General features: G+C 55.5%; 1 protein-coding gene and 1 long non-coding RNA gene across 2 annotated transcripts in view; both read right to left on the bottom strand.

Moving 5' to 3' along the window:
- Positions 1-6,497: 6,497 nt before the first annotated feature.
- LOC308535323 lies at positions 6,498-9,086 on the bottom strand. The gene is made up of 2 exons (XR_013997250.1): positions 8,005-9,086; positions 6,498-7,772 (listed from the first exon to the last, which is right to left on the bottom strand). It is a non-coding gene; the product is annotated as an uncharacterized lncRNA (long non-coding RNA).
- Positions 9,087-10,342: 1,256 nt separating this feature from the next.
- KIAA1671 overlaps positions 10,343-17,574 on the bottom strand; it is an 88,089-nt gene continuing 80,857 nt past the window's right edge. The window contains exons 6-11 of the mRNA XM_081114168.1: positions 16,391-16,646; positions 15,871-16,045; positions 14,699-14,817; positions 14,145-14,278; positions 12,388-12,470; positions 10,343-11,150 (exon numbers count right to left, since the gene is read on the bottom strand). Of these exons, the coding sequence (XP_080970294.1) occupies positions 12,392-12,470; positions 14,145-14,278; positions 14,699-14,817; positions 15,871-16,045; positions 16,391-16,646 (763 nt within the window). The 3' untranslated portion in view covers positions 10,343-11,150; positions 12,388-12,391. The remainder of the gene's footprint in view (positions 11,151-12,387; positions 12,471-14,144; positions 14,279-14,698; positions 14,818-15,870; positions 16,046-16,390; positions 16,647-17,574) is intronic.

The raw sequence follows: 17,574 nt of genomic DNA, 5'->3' as shown, positions 1-17,574 counted from the left end.
AAAAGGCCAGGCGGGCGAGAGAGGCATTCTTACCAGCGACACCGGCCCCGAGCACGCCTGTGAGGTCAGGCCGGCGGGAGTGGCCTTTATACCTCCCCCCGGGGTGCCCATGCCAAGACTGGGGCCCCCGGGAAAGCAGGGTGAGAATGGGGGATTAAGCCCGCACCAAAGGCCAGGTCAGCAAATGCCCACAGACATTGTGTCTGCACAATAATGCCATTAGCTTTCAGATCTGGCCAGGCCAGGGCGGTCAGGCGGCCGGGCAAGGAGATGCGCGCTCTGCATGCATCAGCTGTCTGGCTGCCAGGGCCGGGGGCACACTGGGTTCACATCTGTGGTCCGTGGAGCCCTGGGGGAAGGCAGACAGAGGCAAAACTCAGTGGCCCTGGATAAAAAAATCAAGTTCAAGAGGGTGGTTTGGCAGAATCTAGCATCATCCATCCAACACCCACTCACCAGCCATCTGTGTGGTGCCATGCTCTGTTCTCGAAGGTGGCGGCAGCCTGGACCACCCGGAGGGCTCAGGGGAAGAGAAGTCCTCTGGGTCCGGAGAAACCAGCCTGGGAGCCAGGTTGGGAAGACAGTTCCAGCGGGGACAGGGCCTGGTGGCGCAGGCCGAGGGGAGCGAGCTTCATGCTGAAGGCCGCTGGCTGTCCCAGCACCTGCTGTGCTTAGGGGAGGTGCTCCCAGGCCCCCAGGCCCGAGGTTCGGAGAAACCCTGCTGCCCGCCCCGCCGCGGCCTCTCCACGGCCTTCACGCTCCTTCCTTGCGGCCCCTCTGTGCCTTGACGACCCAAGGTCAGGCAGGAGAGGGGACAGCGCTGGGGCTTGGAGACGGGGTTCGAGTGAGGAGACCAGCTCTCCCCATCTTTTACGCTCCCGGCACGTGAGCGCACACATGCACGCGCACGCACACGTGCACACTCACGTGCGTGCACACCTGCGCCCCTTGCACACACGCACGTGCACCCACACACCTGCGCCCGTGCACACACGCACGTGCACCCACACACCTGCGCCCGTGCACACACGCATGTGCACCCACACACCTGCGCCCGTGCACACACGCATGTGCACCCACACACCTGCGCCCGTGCACACACGCACGTGCACCCACACACCTGCGCCCGTGCACACACGCACGTGCACCCACACACCTGCGCCCGTGCACACACGCACGTGCACCCACACACCTGCGCCCGTGCACACACGCATGTGCACCCACACACCTGCGCCCGTGCACACACGCACGTGCACCCACACACCTGCGCCCGTGCACACACGCACGTGCACCCACACACCTGCGCCCGTGCACACACGCACGTGCACGCACCGCCCACGCCCCAGCCCGCTAGCCAAGCTGCTCCCTCTCCAGCACTGCCCACCCCCTGGCATCACGCTACTCTTTAATTTGCTGGATTTCCAAGGACAAGTGTCCGTCGCTGACCAGACGCCTGAACAAGGTGTGCTCTGTGCACACAGTGAGACACCGCTCAGCCCTAGCATGGAAGGGAATGCGGGCCACGCCGCGACATGGATGGACTGGCACACGTTATGCTGAGGGTAACAAGCCAGATACCAGGACAAGCGCCATGTCATCGCACTCGTGCAAGAGTCCTCGGGCAGTTTAAGTCCCAGAGGCAGGAAGTGGAGCGGTGGGTGCCAGGGGCTGCAAGGAGGGAGGGATGGGGGGCTGGTGTTTATCGGGGCCGAGTTTCAGTTTTGCAAAAATGAAAAAACTCTGGAGACGGAGGGTGATGATTGTACAACCACGTGAATGTGCTGAACGCCACCCAACTGTACCCTAACAGCCGTTGAAATGGTCGATTGTAGGTTATATTTTACCACAGCGAAGGTCAACGCCCAGCCCTGAAACGCACTGTGTCACTGTCCTGGGGGCTGGGAGCTGGAATCGAGGCCTGGGCAGGGCTGCTCTGTCTCCCACAGCTCCAGCCAGAATCCTCACCTGGCTCCTGCAGCTTCTGGAATTCTCCTGCAGTCCTTGGTGGGTAGAGGCATCACTGCCAGGCGGCCATCTTCTCCCCGTGTCTTCCGTCGTCTTTCCTCTGTGTGTGTCTGCCGCTGTGTCCAGGTTTCCCGTCTTATAGGGACGCCTGTCCTACTGGATCCAGGCTCACCCGCAGGCCCTCCCTTTAACTCGGTTACCTCTGTCCACACCCTGCGTTCAAATAAGGTCACATTCTGAGTATTGGGGCTTAGGACTTCAACGTGCCTTTTGGGGACACAATTCAACCCATAACAGGTGTCAGATAATATTTGCTGAATATTTGATGGATTCAAGACCTGGCTGCGTCTCAATCAGTAAGAATTGCTAACATGTAGGTAGTAAGAGATCTTATCACGAGGCAGGCACTGTCTCTGCACTGAGCTCTTCCCATCCTCCCAACAAGTCCAAGAGGTAAGTGTTGCATTTACCCATCATTCCATTTTAGAGGAAGTTGAGGCTCAGAGAGATCAAGCAACTTGCCCAAGGTTGCACAGTCAGCGAGGAGCAGAGTTGGGCTTTGTGGACTGAGCCCCTACTAAGCTCATTGAAGGTCCCTCTGTCTGCTGTTTCATTAAACTCCATTCTCACAACCATCTTTGAAGGAGATACGAGTATCTCCTATTACAGGGGAGAAGCTGAGGCTCAGAGAGGTTAACCTGTCCCAGGTCACACAGCAAAAAAGTGGTAGAGACAGGATTCAAACTCAGAACTCAGGGTTCTTGAGACTCCAGAGCCTCCACCCTACGCTGCTTCTCTCCTCTTACCTCAGTTTTCTCGCCTGCAAATGGAAGTTTCCTTCTCTTTCAAACTTGTAAGAATTCAAGTGTTGTAGCGTTTATAATTATACCCTTTGTAAAATGAGCCCATCGTGAGAAGCCCTCAGTAGAGTTTCTAACCCACAGAAAGCACTCCGTGACTGTACCTCTTCCTTTATTCATTATTGTTGCACCTACCAGGACTGCAATAGTTTCAAAGCCTTTTAATGTTCATTCCTTCTTCATTCCCTCACTCCAAGGTGTGAGGCCAGAGGTCGGAGGAAACCCGGGCATTCTCTGCACTCATTCATTCATTCATTCATTCATTCATTTCCACATCCTGAGCACCTACTGCGTGTCAGCTGTGGACTCAGTGGGGAGGGACTTACTGGTGCTGCAAACACAACATTGACATGGGCGCCAGGAGGGGGAGGAAGGCTTGGGAAAGTCCCCACCCGAGGGCAGGGAGCTGGGGTGTTTACACACCAATCCCTATCGTCACCGGATGACAGCTGCTCCTCGTCGGCATTAACTCCCCGGAACTGCAGCCGCCCCGGGAACGAAGGCATGCAGATGTTGGCAGCTGGAAGTGGCCCTCACACACCAACGCTGTCAGTCCTGAGGGATATGGGGAAGTGCCTACAGGATCTATGGACAACCAGATAAGACGTCCAGGGTAAGGCTGGGGGCGGGGTGGGGGGGTGGGGGCGGGCAGCCAGTAGCAGGAAGTAGGAAGAAGCCCCCAGAAGAACCAGGAGGGGGGATGCATCCGCGGAGGCTCGCCAGCTGTGACACCTAGAGCGCCTGTGGGCCTGCCACCCAGCTCCCCGGGGTCCGGGCTCCAGTCCTGTCTCCAGGAGCCCTGCTCGGGCCGGTCCTGCTCTCGGATTCCCCGAGTCGGGCCACGGAGCCTCGTTCCCTTGTGTCCACTTGTCCCTCATCATCGGGTCACGGGGTGTCGGCTCCACATGGCCATGAACGGGCCTCTCTCTGAGGGGGAGGAGGGGTGGTCCAGGCAGGAGCGAGGGCTGAAGGGTGGGGGTGACTGCCATCCACACTGGGTGCCCCTCCCCAAGCCTGAGGCCCGCCCGCCCCCTCCCAGCTCTCCCATCCACACCACAGTAAAAATAATTCAAGGCGATTTCTTGACTATGCGTATTTTTAAAAAATCTTTATTGTTGAAAGTGTTACGTATGTCCCCCTTTTTCTCCCATTGACCCCTTCTAGCCTGCCCCCACCCTCTGCCCAGGCCTCCATCACCCTATTGTCGCTGTCCCTGGGTTATGCATATAGGAACACATTGACTGCATATTAAATATATAGCAGGCTGAGGCCACTGAAGGTCGCTGTATTCTTTTCAACCCCCTCCTGAGCCCCCCACGGCCCCCATGCACCAGCTGTCACTCTTACTGCTCTCATACCCAGCACACAGTAGGTGCTCAGTGAACAGTGTTGGGTAAATTATTACCAGGAAGAGGTGGCACTTTTCAAGGCGCATCCCCCAGATCACAAACCCACCAGGGAGCTGTGGTCACCGACAAAGGGAAGGTGACCCTAAGATTGCATTAACAGCTCTGGAGCCCAGAAGGGGGGAGGTGATGCGCATGCTCCCCAGGCATTACTCAGGCCACACCCAGAGAGCCGCTATGTCACCCCTTCCCCCTTGTGCAGAGGGAAAAACATCTGAGCATCGGTCCAAGGGCTGGGAGATGTTCGGAAAAGGAGTGAAGACTTCGATGGGGACAGGCAGGGGAAACAGACTTCACCTGACTTTTTAAAAAGATAAGACTTTCTACAGGGCAAGGCCTCCTGGGAATCCGGGGGCCCAAGAGCACAAGCGAGCGGACACTGGCCGCATGAGGGCGCTCTCTCGGGCTCTGAGCAAGGATGGAGGAGCAGTGGCTCGATGAGGAAACATCTGGGAGACAGTGAACAGAGCCCTGTCTGCAGTCAGAGGCGTGACGGCCCGGTCCTACTTATGGGCGCGTCTGACAGCCCAGCACACCGGCTGCTGAGGCAGCGCTGTCCGCCCGATTCTGTTCAGGCTGTTTCACTCCAGTAACAGCCTCGGGAGGCCCAGTGCCCGTGTGTCCTCAATGACTTCCGGGGGCAGACAGACTGGTCAGCTTTGTGGGGAGCTCTACAGTGCCAGGAGGGGGGCGGGGGGGGGGCCTAAATTTCCCCAGGACCTCCCCCACTCCTTCTTTGACTCCTCAGTGCCATCATCTTCCTGTAGCAACACCTGACACCCTGGAAAGGCTCCAGTTCTTGACATGAGGGACCCCCAAACTCCTCAGTTTTTCCCTACGCCACGTGGCCTAAAGTTTAAGCCGTATCTCCTTAAACCTAACTTCCAAATTGGGTGCGAATCCACCCAGCCATTTCTGTGGCATGCTGTAGCAGGCCCACCAAAGGCTAATTTTCTCCATATAAAAAGCATGCATATATAACAGACACCATTTATTGAGGACCTACTATGTGTGTGTTACTGTGCCAGCTCCGTGAGCATTGTTTACCCCTCACCCAGCCCTCTGAGGGGAGGAACTCTGACCCCTATTTCAGAGATGGTTCAGAATCTGAGCTCGGAGAGGTGAAGTCACTTCCCCAGGTCACACAGCAGAGGAGGAGGGCTGGCCTGCTCCAGGGCTCGGCTTTTAGCCTCGACAGAAACACAGGTGACAAGGACAGTCACCTTCTTTACCACCAAAGAAACAGATCCATGCATTTTTAAATACCTCACAGCATCCGTTCACCTATCCTGGGTACTGAATAGTGATCATCGAATAAATACAACAAGGGACAAACTGCTGAACAACAGTGTTTTCTTTCGCTGTTACTTTTGGTGAAAATCCTCACATCAGCATAGAACCCATGTACCCCCAACCCTGATAGGGTGGTAGGAGCTGGGATGACGGAGGGACCCTGTGTGGCCTTGGGTGAGTTCCTGAAGGCCTCAGAGCCACAGTCTCCTCATCTGGAAACAGAACCTTCTCTCCACCTGACTCACTAACAAACTGTGACGGCAAAGCACTCGGCACCGTCTGGCACTGCCTCACTTTGTTCCCTGAGGACCCTGCCTCCTGCGGACAGTTCACACCGAGAGGCCCTTCCTGGGGTGATCGTGGACAGTGCAGCTGGTTCCGGTCCCTTAACTTGGGGTGCAGTCACCGCTTGCTAGGGGTGTAAGGGGAAGACAGAGATGGGCAGCCTCCATGGGGGCAGGACTCCCTCCCATCAGACTCTCAGGACCCGGGGACCTACTGTGCACCGGCACTGTCACCGGGTTCTCACCTCGGCACTGCTGCCATTGGGATGGGCCCATTCTTTGTGATGGGAACGTCCTGCACATGTAGGATGCTGAGCAGCGTCCCAGCCTCCACCCACTGGATGCCCGGAGCAGCCCCTGCCCCTCTGTGTGACAACCAAACATGTGTCCTGTCGCTGCCAGATGTCACCTGGGGAGCTCCATGCACCCAGGAGAATCGCTGCCTTAACCTCTTGCCCTGGTGACGCTATCACCACCCATCGCAGAGAACGGAGGCTCAGGGATGTCCCACGGCCAGGAGGTGGCAGAATGAGGGGTCGGCCCCACGCTGAATGGAAAACCAGCTGTGTGTCCAGGACCCCAACCCCTCCCGCTGCCTGGCCCCAGCTCAGCACGGACAAGCGCCTGATGCAGCGGGTGGCGGGCGTGCACGCCTGGGCGCCCATTCATTCGCAGACAGACACACCGACTTCTCCAGTGCAACTTGCACCAAAGCTTTATTTCTGTTTTCATGGTCTGAATGCAACATCTTTGTACATGCAAAGGTCATCTCGTTTGGGGGCAGTTGGCCGGCTTCCCAACTGCTCTCGATGTGCGTAGGAAACTCTTTACAGTTACAAAATATAAAAGCACTTGTCGACGTCCAATACTCGGTGAGTCCAGGGAGCCCCGTGGTTTCGACGTTAAAAATATAGGCTTTTTTCTAGGTGAACTGTCAGTCACACGATTCGAGGCTCCCTCTGGGGTTGGATAAAGTGCCTCTCGCCTCCTCCCGTGCAGAACTCCAGGGCTGGCGAATTCTAAGGCAACTGCGAGGATGCCAGCGGGGAGCTTAGCTTTCCCACACCCCCGACTGGGCTCCTTCTCTGGCGGGACTCAACGCTCTGATGCAGGGACCCGGAAGAAAGCCTAGGAAAATATACAGTCTGCGTCCATGTATTTCCACTCCCCGTCTTACAAAGCATCTGAGGATCAAAATCAGGTGGGAAGTGCTGGACTTCTAGAATATTGGTTTGATTTAGGAAACAGCCCAGTACAAAATGTCGCCCGTAACACAATATATGACTTTTATCAGCCCCCTATTTACAGGATCTATAAGGCCATGTGGAGTGAGATCGTGAAAAAGGCTCAGGTTCTTCTGTAGACAACGGCGTCGTATTTCTGCGCGGGCGCGCCGCCACCAGAGATGGTCCGCAAGTGCCTGTCCGATTCGCGGACGGTGCTCCCGGGGGAACGGCACAGGCTGTCTGTCCATCAGGGAAGCGACCTGCCCCGGCTCCAGGGACGGGCTGGGAGGTCCCACCCAGAGCGCTTTCCTCCCGCCACCCCCTCCCCTCCCACAGGCCCACCCCCAATGCTAGTTCATACAAAGGCTGCTGGCCAGCTTCCTGTTAAGGGACAGGGCTTCGTGGGAGGGGCCGCAGGGGCTGAGGGGAACAGCCCTCTCTGTGGGTGGACGCCGTCTTCCACCTTTAAGAAAGCATTTCGCTCTGCAGGTGACCCGCCCGCACACCTGTGGACACTTAGCTTTGCAGTTATGCCCGGAGCTGGGGCAACCCGGGGTGCCCGGGTGGGAAATGGAAAAGCAGGAAAGGACCAGGCAGCTCTCAACACCAGGTGGGCAGCTCCTTTGAGAACTCACGCCAAGGGCTTTCCTAAACCCCTTGCGCAGCCTCTAAGGTTTAGGATCTCAGGCCTGGGCCTCGTCTAGTCTGGCTACACCTGGAGTTGGCCTCACTTCCCGCCTCCTCCCGTGCAGAACTCCAGGGCTGGCGAATTCTAAGGCAACTGCGAGGATGCCAGCGGGGAGCTTAGCTTTCCCACACCCCCGACTGGGCTCCTTCTCTGGCGGGACTCAACGCTCTGATGCAGGGACCCGGAAGAAAGCCTAGGAAAATATACAGTCTGCGTCCATGTATTTCCACTCCCCGTCTTACAAAGCATCTGAGGATCAAAATCAGGTGGGAAGTGCTGGACTTCGGAGAAAACACATTTCTCCGAGAGCACAGGGCGTGGCTGGTCCCCCTGGAAAACATCCCCATCTGTCGTTCTGGCCCCCAACCCTAGGCACCTGAGGCCATCATCCCCAGCATCCCAAACCCCGCGAGGTCTCCCGGCCCCGGCATTTCTCTGTGGCACCAAGTCATCCTCCGCAGCACTGACGCCGAGACCGTGCCGGGAGGTTCACAGGCCAGAGGCCTCTGCCTCCTCAGACAAGAGACCACGAGGAAGGGACTCCACTGGGGGGAACACACAGACTTGTCAAGAGGTCATCTGTCAAGATGCTGATGTGCAAAGGGTCAAAGGGCGTGTGTGGAGAGGGAGGGAGGAACGGGGAGGGAGGTGGCTGAGATGGTGCATCCGTAGCAATTGGCTTTTTATGCAAGATTCACTAAGGAGAGTCACGGGCTCAGAGGAGGAAGGAGAGAGGCGGGCAGGGCTTGACTGCATACAGATGATTAAGGCATATTCAGTGTAAAGGAGACAGATTTCCAAGGGTGACCCCAGGCTCACTTGGGAAACTGGAGCACAAACCCTTGCTTTGCCCCAAAGAGCTCACCCTGTTTAGAAAGAGGAGAAGCACCCCCCCCCCCCCCACTGTCTGCACAGGCGTGGAAGTCAATCGCTCTGACCTGGATGCACTGACCCCAAGGGGTTCCTGAGCGGGGGGGGGGGGGGGGGGGGGGCGGGGCTGCACTGGGAGGGTCTCTCCTGACCCACTGTGATTGTCTGCTCTGCATGGAGAGAGGAGGCAGCAGGAAATAGAAGAAGTTGGGAGAATGTTCAGAGTCTGCTCTAGTCAGTTGAAAGGGGTGGACTTTGTGTGTCTTAATCACCATGGAATCAACTGAACTTTTAGTTCCAGACATGGGGGTGCGGGGGGGGGGGTAGGGTAGGCAAAAGATCTCCTTTTCATGAGTTTTTCTTTCCTGTTGGGTAAACCTGGGCTAAAACGGAACTGAGAGTTGTGCGTGGTGAGTGAGCTATACTCACTGGACAGAATGGGCCACTTCCTACTGCCTGAGATGGTCCCAAAGGCCTTTCCCACCTTCAGAAGGACAAAGCAAGCAGCAGCTGAGGAAGGAACTAGCAGTGCCCCAGGGGGCCTCCTGACCAGGAGCCACATCAACGCTGTTACAGAGCATGAGCAACAAACGTCTACCAGCAGCTCCTGGAGGAATTCCATCCCCAAACTGCCAGAGAGAACGGATCAACCACTTACTCAGGGAACGAAGGGGACACAGCTATGATCAAGCAAGGCCAGGCCTCCACACGCAGATGCATGAGGCTTCCAGACCCACAGGATGGGTGGGCGACGGGGTCCAACCAGTGCCCATTGGTAAGCAGCAAAGCTCAGCCCGCAGGACTCAGGGAGGGCACTCCAGTCACTGTCTGCGGTGCTGAAGCAAGCCGCTCCCCAGGGCACAGGCTATCTTACCCCAGAGAAACACAACTGCTGTCCCCTTCTCCCCACCCCCAAGAGGAGAGCGGAGGTGAAGGGAGAGGATGCGATAAGAGCGATGGGCAGACACACAGACTCCTGAGAGGTGGCTGGGAAGGGAGGGATGCTTTGACACCATTTGCAAATATTGGGATTTATGAAGATTTTCACCTTTTGGGGAGTTGCGGGGGAGGGGAAATGTGTCTATATCTAGCCAATGCTGTGTATGTGTCCATGAGGAAACTGAGCCCCAGGACCCTTCAGCCACCACCGGCCACCCTGTGAACTGCCCAAGCATCTCTCTCTCCAAAGGGCATCTCCCAGGGAAGGTTGGCACAAAGTTTATGGCGACTGCAGGCATGGCAGGTAGCCAGCAGGCATTTCTGGGATGTTTGCTGGGGCCTTGGGCTTCGCAGGTGGAGGAGGCTGGTGTGGAGGATTTCCAAAGAGAAGGACAGAGGAGAGACAGCAAGAAAAAGGGGCAGGTAAACCTCCGCTCCGTCACCCAGCACCCAGCACCCAGCACCCAGTGCTCTGTCCGCGTCCCGGCCTGGGGAGTTCCCCTGCCAAGAAGGGCTTTCTGCAAGACCCCGCCCTTCATCTGGACCTAAAGAGATGGTGGATGCAGGGGGAGGGTTGGTAGAAGGAAGAGGTGAGTAGAAACACAAGAGCCCCTCATCCCTGCATCTGCTCAGCGAGGCCACTGCGGACCGGCTCTTCCCGTAGCACAGGCAGTGATGGAGATCAACGCTGGGAAAATCCCCAGGCGGGTCTGACGGGTGGGAAAGGCACTGCCAGGGGCTGTAGCTTATGTCCCTGGAGGCCAAGGGACAGGTCCCTCCACAGAAACCAGAGCTCACAAGGGCAAGGAACCAGGGAGACACAGATGACAATCAGAATGTCTACAAAAAGCTTGGATAGGGACAAGGTAACCTGAGATGACCAGATGCTCCCGGCAAAGCAGCCACGCCTCTCTCCTCCCGTTCCTCAATGTGAAGGCTTATATACACGTCCATGGTCAAGGGGAACTGGCTGCATTATTGCTTCATCACCTTCGAAAGCAAACAAACGTGACACGCAAGAAAAGAGGCGAGCTGTGCGCACGGCTCCTGGGAAGGATAAATACAGGAAGGGGACGCTTAACATCGGAACCTCTGAGCTTCCGAGAGGGAGGGGAACGGCCGAAAAGCAATCAGGACGCCCGCCCCGCGGCGCTGCCCGGACACACCAGCAGGAACGAGCGGCTTCTCCTTTCCTGGAAAGTCCTCTTGGGAAGACCGGCCCTGGGAGGGGAGAGGGCGCTTCACAGTTCGGGTGCTTTCCAGAACCGACCCGTGCTCCCAGAGCTGCTGCTGACGTGGGCGGAAATGCACTTTTACATTAAAAACCGCAACAAAACTGCCCACATGGACACTTCTGGGCAGCCTGGCTTCTTTCCCAGCCTGAAGTGCTGTCTGGGAGGCGTGCGGGTGCGTGAAGAGGGAGCCTTTCTGCCTGATCCGGTCCGACCTGGTCCATCCTGAGAGCCTGCGGAGGGTGGAGCCCGGACAGCGTCTGCCCTGACCGGAAGGCGGGGCCCAGGCAGGTGACCGCTGTGCAGGAGGGAACGGCGGCAGCGCGGCCTCGTCCTGGGGGTCTGACAGTTAAGGCTTCTGTTCATGAGACGTGGCGGTGTCCCCGTCTGGAGAGGAAGGGAGAGCCCTGTCAGTAGGGGGAACAGGAGCCCAGTTACTCTCTAGCTTCAGGCCTCAGGACCTTTGCTGGGATAAGACAGCCACGCCGCAGGCCGCAGGCTGGGAAGGATGATGTGGGGTTTGTTGCTGTTTAAGGCCTGGGACGAGGAAGGTGGCAGGTGGCTGAATGCGGTGGAATGGAGGTGACATTGAGTCAAGTCGGGGTTCCAGCCTCAGCGTCCTCACGTGGGTGACTGGAGCCTAACTGAGACATCACCTGCATAGCTCGAAACACACACAAACAAGCTCCATCCCTCATCCAAACCTGGAGCACAGCTTCACTGCAGAATTTAGAATTCTTTTTGGAGTTTATGATACACAAATACATACCCACAGATGCTTATATCTAAATATAAATATGTAAATATTTACATATTGTGTAATATGTGCAACACCCATAAGCAAGCACACAGTATGCCTGCAGCGTCACGTATGGATGTTCACAGAAAGAGGGGAGAGAGCCTAAGCAGCATTAAATCCATGCAGGGCAGGGTTGGCCTCTGAGAGGTAGATGCTTCCTTGTCAGAGGGCTGTGGTTTCCGCCTGTGGACGCGGGGCGAAGGGTGCCCAGCAGGGAGGCAGGCAGAGAGAGGTCTGCTGTGCTGTGCCTCTCAGAGCAGCTTTTCTGGGCGTGGACCGTGTGCTCCCATCCTGAGGATGCACAGGAGACACTGGAGGTGCAATCGCAGGGAGCTCCTGGACCACTTGGCCACCTGGTGCTCAGCCCATTTTACAGACGGGAAACTGAAGTCCAAGGTGTTCAGCCATTCGGGACCTATACCAGGCCATATCGAATCGTGTGGTTTTTTTAAATCTTTTATTCCCCAGATTAATTTTTAATTATACAGGGAGTACATAAATGTAGATTGGGAACCTTTCAGATTAAGCTGATCTTCGATGTCCTGCCCTCTCATGTTATAAAAGAGGACGGAGACCAGGAGAAGGGCCAGCCAGAGGCTGGGTTAGCCCTGCCACTCCAGATGGTCCAGCTGTGATTGACCCCTAAGAGGAAGCAGGCACTGCCACACCCTTTACAGGACCCAGAACACCCACACCCACAGTTTTCCTTCTCCCTCCTAGGGTGCAACATCCCACATCTCTGAACCTACGCTTCTCACCACCCACGTTCCCTATCCCTTGAGTTGCAGGCTCCGTCCAGGTCTCCCCCACCAGAGCCCTTCCTACCTGGTCAAGCTTGATTCTCATACAGGCTTTGCCTCTTCTTAGATTTCAGATCCTTTAGCCACTGGGGTGAGGTCTCTTCTGATCTAAAACCACAAAGACGGGGAGAGTCAAGTGTGAGCAGAACGAGGGCACCTTGCAGGCAGGCTGTGAGGTACCCAACTCTCCATCTGCTGTCCAAGGTGGACGCTGGGCAGGGTACTCACAGACGGCAAACATGCCCATGCTCACATGATTGACAGGCAAGAAACAGCAATTAACCACAGCACCCAACAACGGGAATGTTAAATAAACCCTGGTACATCCACTCTATGAAATAATCTGCAGGTATACCGTCATGCTTATATAAAATTATTTCCATCCATTTATCCTGCCATTTCTCTACCCAGGTAAATTCTGTGGTGGTTCATTTTATGTGTCACCTTGGCTAGCCTAGGGTACCCAAATATATGGTCAAACATCACTCCAGGTGTTTCTGTGAAGGTATTTCTTTTAGATGAGATTAGCATTTACCCTCCATATTATGGGTGGGCCTTACCCAATCAGTTGAAGATCTTAACCGAAAAGGACTGACCTTCCCTGAAGAAGAGGGAATTCTGCTAACAGATTGACTCTGGGACTCAACATCACATCTTCCCTGGGTCTCCAGCCTGCCAGCCTGCTCTGCACATTGTGGTCTTGTCAAGCTCCAAAATCATGAGACAATTCCTTCATATACATCCATCTATTTATCTATCTATTTATCTATCTATCTATCTATCTATCTATCTATCTCATACATGTAAGACCTGGCTTATGCTGATCTCAGAGAAAGCTCCAGACCATGTGGTCCTGGAGGGCTCAGCCTGGAGGGCTCAGGGAAGTTTCTGACCTGCCTGGGGTGGGGGTGGGAGGTCTGTGAGGAAGGAGAGCCTCCCTGGGCAGACCAAGGAAGCCTTGTCTGATGGTGGAGGCACAAGACCAGGCCTCCAGTGGTACCTCTGAGACCTGGCCTGGGGGCTCCCCCAGCTGCAACGCTGACTCTGGAGCCAGGCCTGCAGCTCTGGCGTTCCCAGAGCAGGACAGGCACCATCTCAGCTGTGGCCTTGTCCCTCTCAACCTCAGGTCCTTTTCCCTGCCGCCTGCTCTGTGCTCCAATAACACGCACTCCTTGCAGCCCCTGGCTCTATCAGGTCTCCGGGCCTATGTACATGCCATGACTTCAGCCCGGGACCCCTCAAGCTGCCACCTCTGTGGACACCATGACTCAGCTCAGGTGTCTCCTCTTAGAAACCTTTCCCACACCTTTCTTCCTTAAGTCTAGTTCACCAGTTTGTCCTCTATGACAGGGTCAAATCAAGAATCAGACTGTAAATATACTTGGGGGGTTATAGGGTGTTTGTTACAACCAGTCAGCTCTGCAGCTGCAGCAGGAAAGCAGCAGCAGACAACCCATAAATGAATGGGTATGGCTGTGTGCCAATAAAACTTTATTTAAACAAAAAGACAATGAGCTGAAATGGACCTGTGGCCTATAGTTTGAGAGCCCCTGCTCTATCATAGCATTTATTATATGACAATGTCAGCATCATGAATAACCCCTAGCTTCTACGTGTTAACAGGACCCCTAAGAAGAACTCCACTATCCTTTATTGAGCATGTCTACAAGCAGTGCCCATACTTCTTCCTTTCATCCTCATTTGGCTCTAAAACCCAACGGGCAACCTCCCCCAAATTACACCCCCAAGGGGGGCAGGGCACTCACCCCCAAGACCCCTCACCTCTCGTCCTTCTCAAGGCTGGTGGGCAGCACACGATTGCCCAGCTGGAAGGGGGACTTGGGGGTCTTGGGCTGCGGGGCCCAGCCGGGGGCCTCGCTGGGACTGTCTGCCTCTGGCCTCTTGTGCAGCTGCGCCTGGGAGAGGAGAGAGCTGAGTCTGTAACCACCTGTTGCCCAGAGAGGGTCCCAACCCACGGCACTGCCACTGCACGGTGATGCCAGGGCCTCCACAGGCAGGAAGCCCCGGGGCAGGGGAGATGCTGGCTGACCTGGGGTGGTGGGGAGGGTAAGAAAATCGGTGGCCAGGCCTGCAGCCCTGAGGTGGGGCCACCAACCCATCCTGCAGGTCAGCTCTGTCAGCTCCATGCTCCTGCATCCATGTGAATAAGAGGAAGCTTTTGGACTGACGGATTCCCACAGGAAGAAGGCAGGTGGATTTTCACCCATATTTGGAGGACAATGGAAAGGAGGGAGGGAGGGAGAATTATGGGGCCTGCTCTTTCTGTTCTTTTTGCTACCAGGGCTGTGAGTGGCTCCAGGTGCGAGGTGCCGTACCTTGAGCATGGCCGGGTCGATGCCCGGAAACGCGGGCATCCTCTGGGGATGGCTGCTGGGTGACCTCTCGGACCGCTTCTCCTCCTCGTCGGACTCTTCTCTCCTGGGGGATTTCTCTTCTGTTGCAAAGAAAAGGGAGCTGATGGCACTGGCAGCCCCCGTGCACTAAGGCTCGGGTTCCAGATGCTCTGCACACAGACCCTCGGGCAATCCTCACACCAACCCTGACCATCTGGGCATTCCTGGGCCATCTGACAGAGGAGGACACACTCAGGGCTTGTTCTCCTGACTTTCCTTCTCCGCAGGCACGAGATGGGAGAGGGAGAGAGAGCCCTCCAAGCATTTAAGGTGTCTGGTCAGAAACTGCGCCCCTCACTCAGCTCCAAGCTCGTCTGACATCCTACTGTTTGCCAAGTGAACACAAGTCCCTACAGTAGCCTGTGGGGGACGAAGGCTCTCTATGTGTACGGTGGGGAGGTCACCTGCTATGGTTTCCATTACAAGATTTCTCTTAAAACTCTCCCATGGCTCTCTAACTACAGAAAAAGCCTAACTTCTTGGCAAAGAATCATGATTTCCCACGACTTGGCCCCACCTACTTTTCCAGCATAATTCCTGCTACTACCAGCTTGAACCACTTAGAAAGGCACCTGCAACACACACAGAATGTTCTTTCCACACCTCTGCCTCTCTGGACCTGTTAATATTTCTGCCTGGAATACCCTTCCCTGGCTAATCCCTACCTGCCCTTTAAAATGCAGCCAAAGATATCCTTAGAGGAAAATGCATTGCCTTAAAATAATTCACTAGAAACCAAGTAAGACTGATAAATAAACTGATCTATTAACTGAAGAATCTAGAAAAAAAGACCAGCAAACAAGCCTGAAGAGAGTATAGGATGAATTTAATAAGGATAAAAGCAGAAATCATGAAACTCTGTTAAGTTGTGGTTCTGTCCTCTGTAACCTACAGAGCCCCAATTAATATATCATCCCTCAAAAATAATTTTTTTACTTAGTTTCTAATAAGATGTGCAGAATAAGAAATCACAGTTTCCTGTATAATTATGTTCTAATATCCTATAGCCTTCAACTCACAGGAAGTTCCTTCTAGTGTTTAACCTCCATCCTTCCTGGTGCTCAATGTGGTACATATGGAGGCGAGGGGTGTACCTGTTGAGTCCTTGAACATCCACATGGTGTCATCCTCCTCCTCCAGCGGAGACCTGCTCTCTGACTCGCTGACTCGACTGCGCCGGAGGGAGTGGGAGATGGGAGCCCGGCGGCGGCTTCTCTTGCTGAGCTGTACCCGGGTCTTGAGGGCACTTGAGTCGAGGACTGAGGTTTGCTTTGGGAGCAGTAGGGAGGAAGAGAGGAAAAACAAGGGAACCATTCACTGAGGGTACCACCCAAGAGAAGTGTGTCAAGCTGCGCTGATGGACAAGCTCCTGTTTAGGTGACACACGGGTCAGCATTTCTGCATTTTAATACTAACCTGACACCCGAAGCCGAAGTTTCTCCATGAAACAAACCACGTAGGTTAATCACAAGAATCAAATGAAGCTTGAGTGCCCTGGCACTGTGCCTGGCACACAGATTCTACCCTGGAAAGGGGCAATTCACCAGGAAATGCTAGTGTGTCCCTTTAAGAAGAAATAAGTGTTTCCAACACACACTCCAGGTACCGACTTACATCGATAAAGGAGAAGTCGTCTACTTTCTTTGTAGAGCAGGTGTCGGGCGGGGCCGGCCCCTCCGTCCCATCAGTGGACTCCAGATCGGTGCTGGAGCGGTCCACACTGGTGCTCCGCTGGTCCCTGGGGCAGGCATGCTGGTCCCCGGCCTCCGTGGCCTCCGTGGGGGAGGACAGTGAGGACAAGCGGCTGCTGGAGGGCTGCTTCCACGCCGACGCTGCACTGCTGTCCGGGGACGGGGACTCAGGGGCCACGCTGTGAGGAAGGAGGGAAGGAAGGGGACATGGTCATGCAGGCTGTTTCCGAGGACTGAGTATCAGGGTAAAGAAGGCACAGAAAGTGGGGTGTGGGGTGTGCTCTCTACACCAGGAGGCAGGAGACAGACATCCCCGGGGAACCACCGTGGGCACCCAGCCAGGTGCTGATCATGCCTCGAACACCTGGCCAGCTGTGGGATGGGAGGTAACCCCCTTCAATGAAACATTAACCTCATGAAGGATGAGGAACCTGAGGCACAGAGACACGAGGCAGCTGGCCCAAAGGGGCAGAACTGACTACAGCACCCACGTCCCTGACCCTCTTCGACTTCCGGAATTTCTTCCCACGACCATATGTTCAGGTACCACTTGGATAATGGGCATCACATACAATAGGAAATTTATAAATAAATCAAGTCCTTACATTAAAAAGGCTCTCCCTGTCCACGAAAAGACACCAAAGTCCAAGCACAGGAAGCCCTACCTGGGGAAGGGGGTGTGGGCACGCCAGATACCACCTCCCTGATAGGAGGGTCTACCCTGAAAGACCCTCCCCCCAAGCTGCGCCCTTAAGCAGACCCTTTGACCCAGGTGTACCGGGAGCAAGAGGTGCTTTTTGTCAGCTCTGGGATGATTTTATTACTTGAAATAGGCAGAATTTGGGGGTATGGGGTGGGGTTGAGCCAAATCCACAAAAAATAAGGAGAAATACCATTGAGGTGGCAGCAGATGGCACTGCTAGCTAGGGCTGGGAGCACAGCGGCTCCTGGGACTGTCCAGGAGGGGGCGTTGCAGTGCCTCTAGGAGACAGGGTGAGGCACCCTCCTCCCTGGGAGATCCCAGGTCCCAGTAAGAGGGGCACTGGAGACCCAGAGAGAGAATAACAATGGGCCAGGCCGTACCACAGCCGGCTGGGGTGGAGCTGG

Source organism: Myotis nattereri, assembly GCF_964212035.1.
Source record: "Myotis nattereri genome assembly, chromosome: 19".
In the NCBI taxonomy this organism is placed as follows: Eukaryota; Metazoa; Chordata; class Mammalia; order Chiroptera; family Vespertilionidae; genus Myotis; species Myotis nattereri.
The sequence above is the reverse complement of the archived record's forward strand: the minus strand, read 5'-3'. Positions and strand labels throughout refer to the sequence as shown.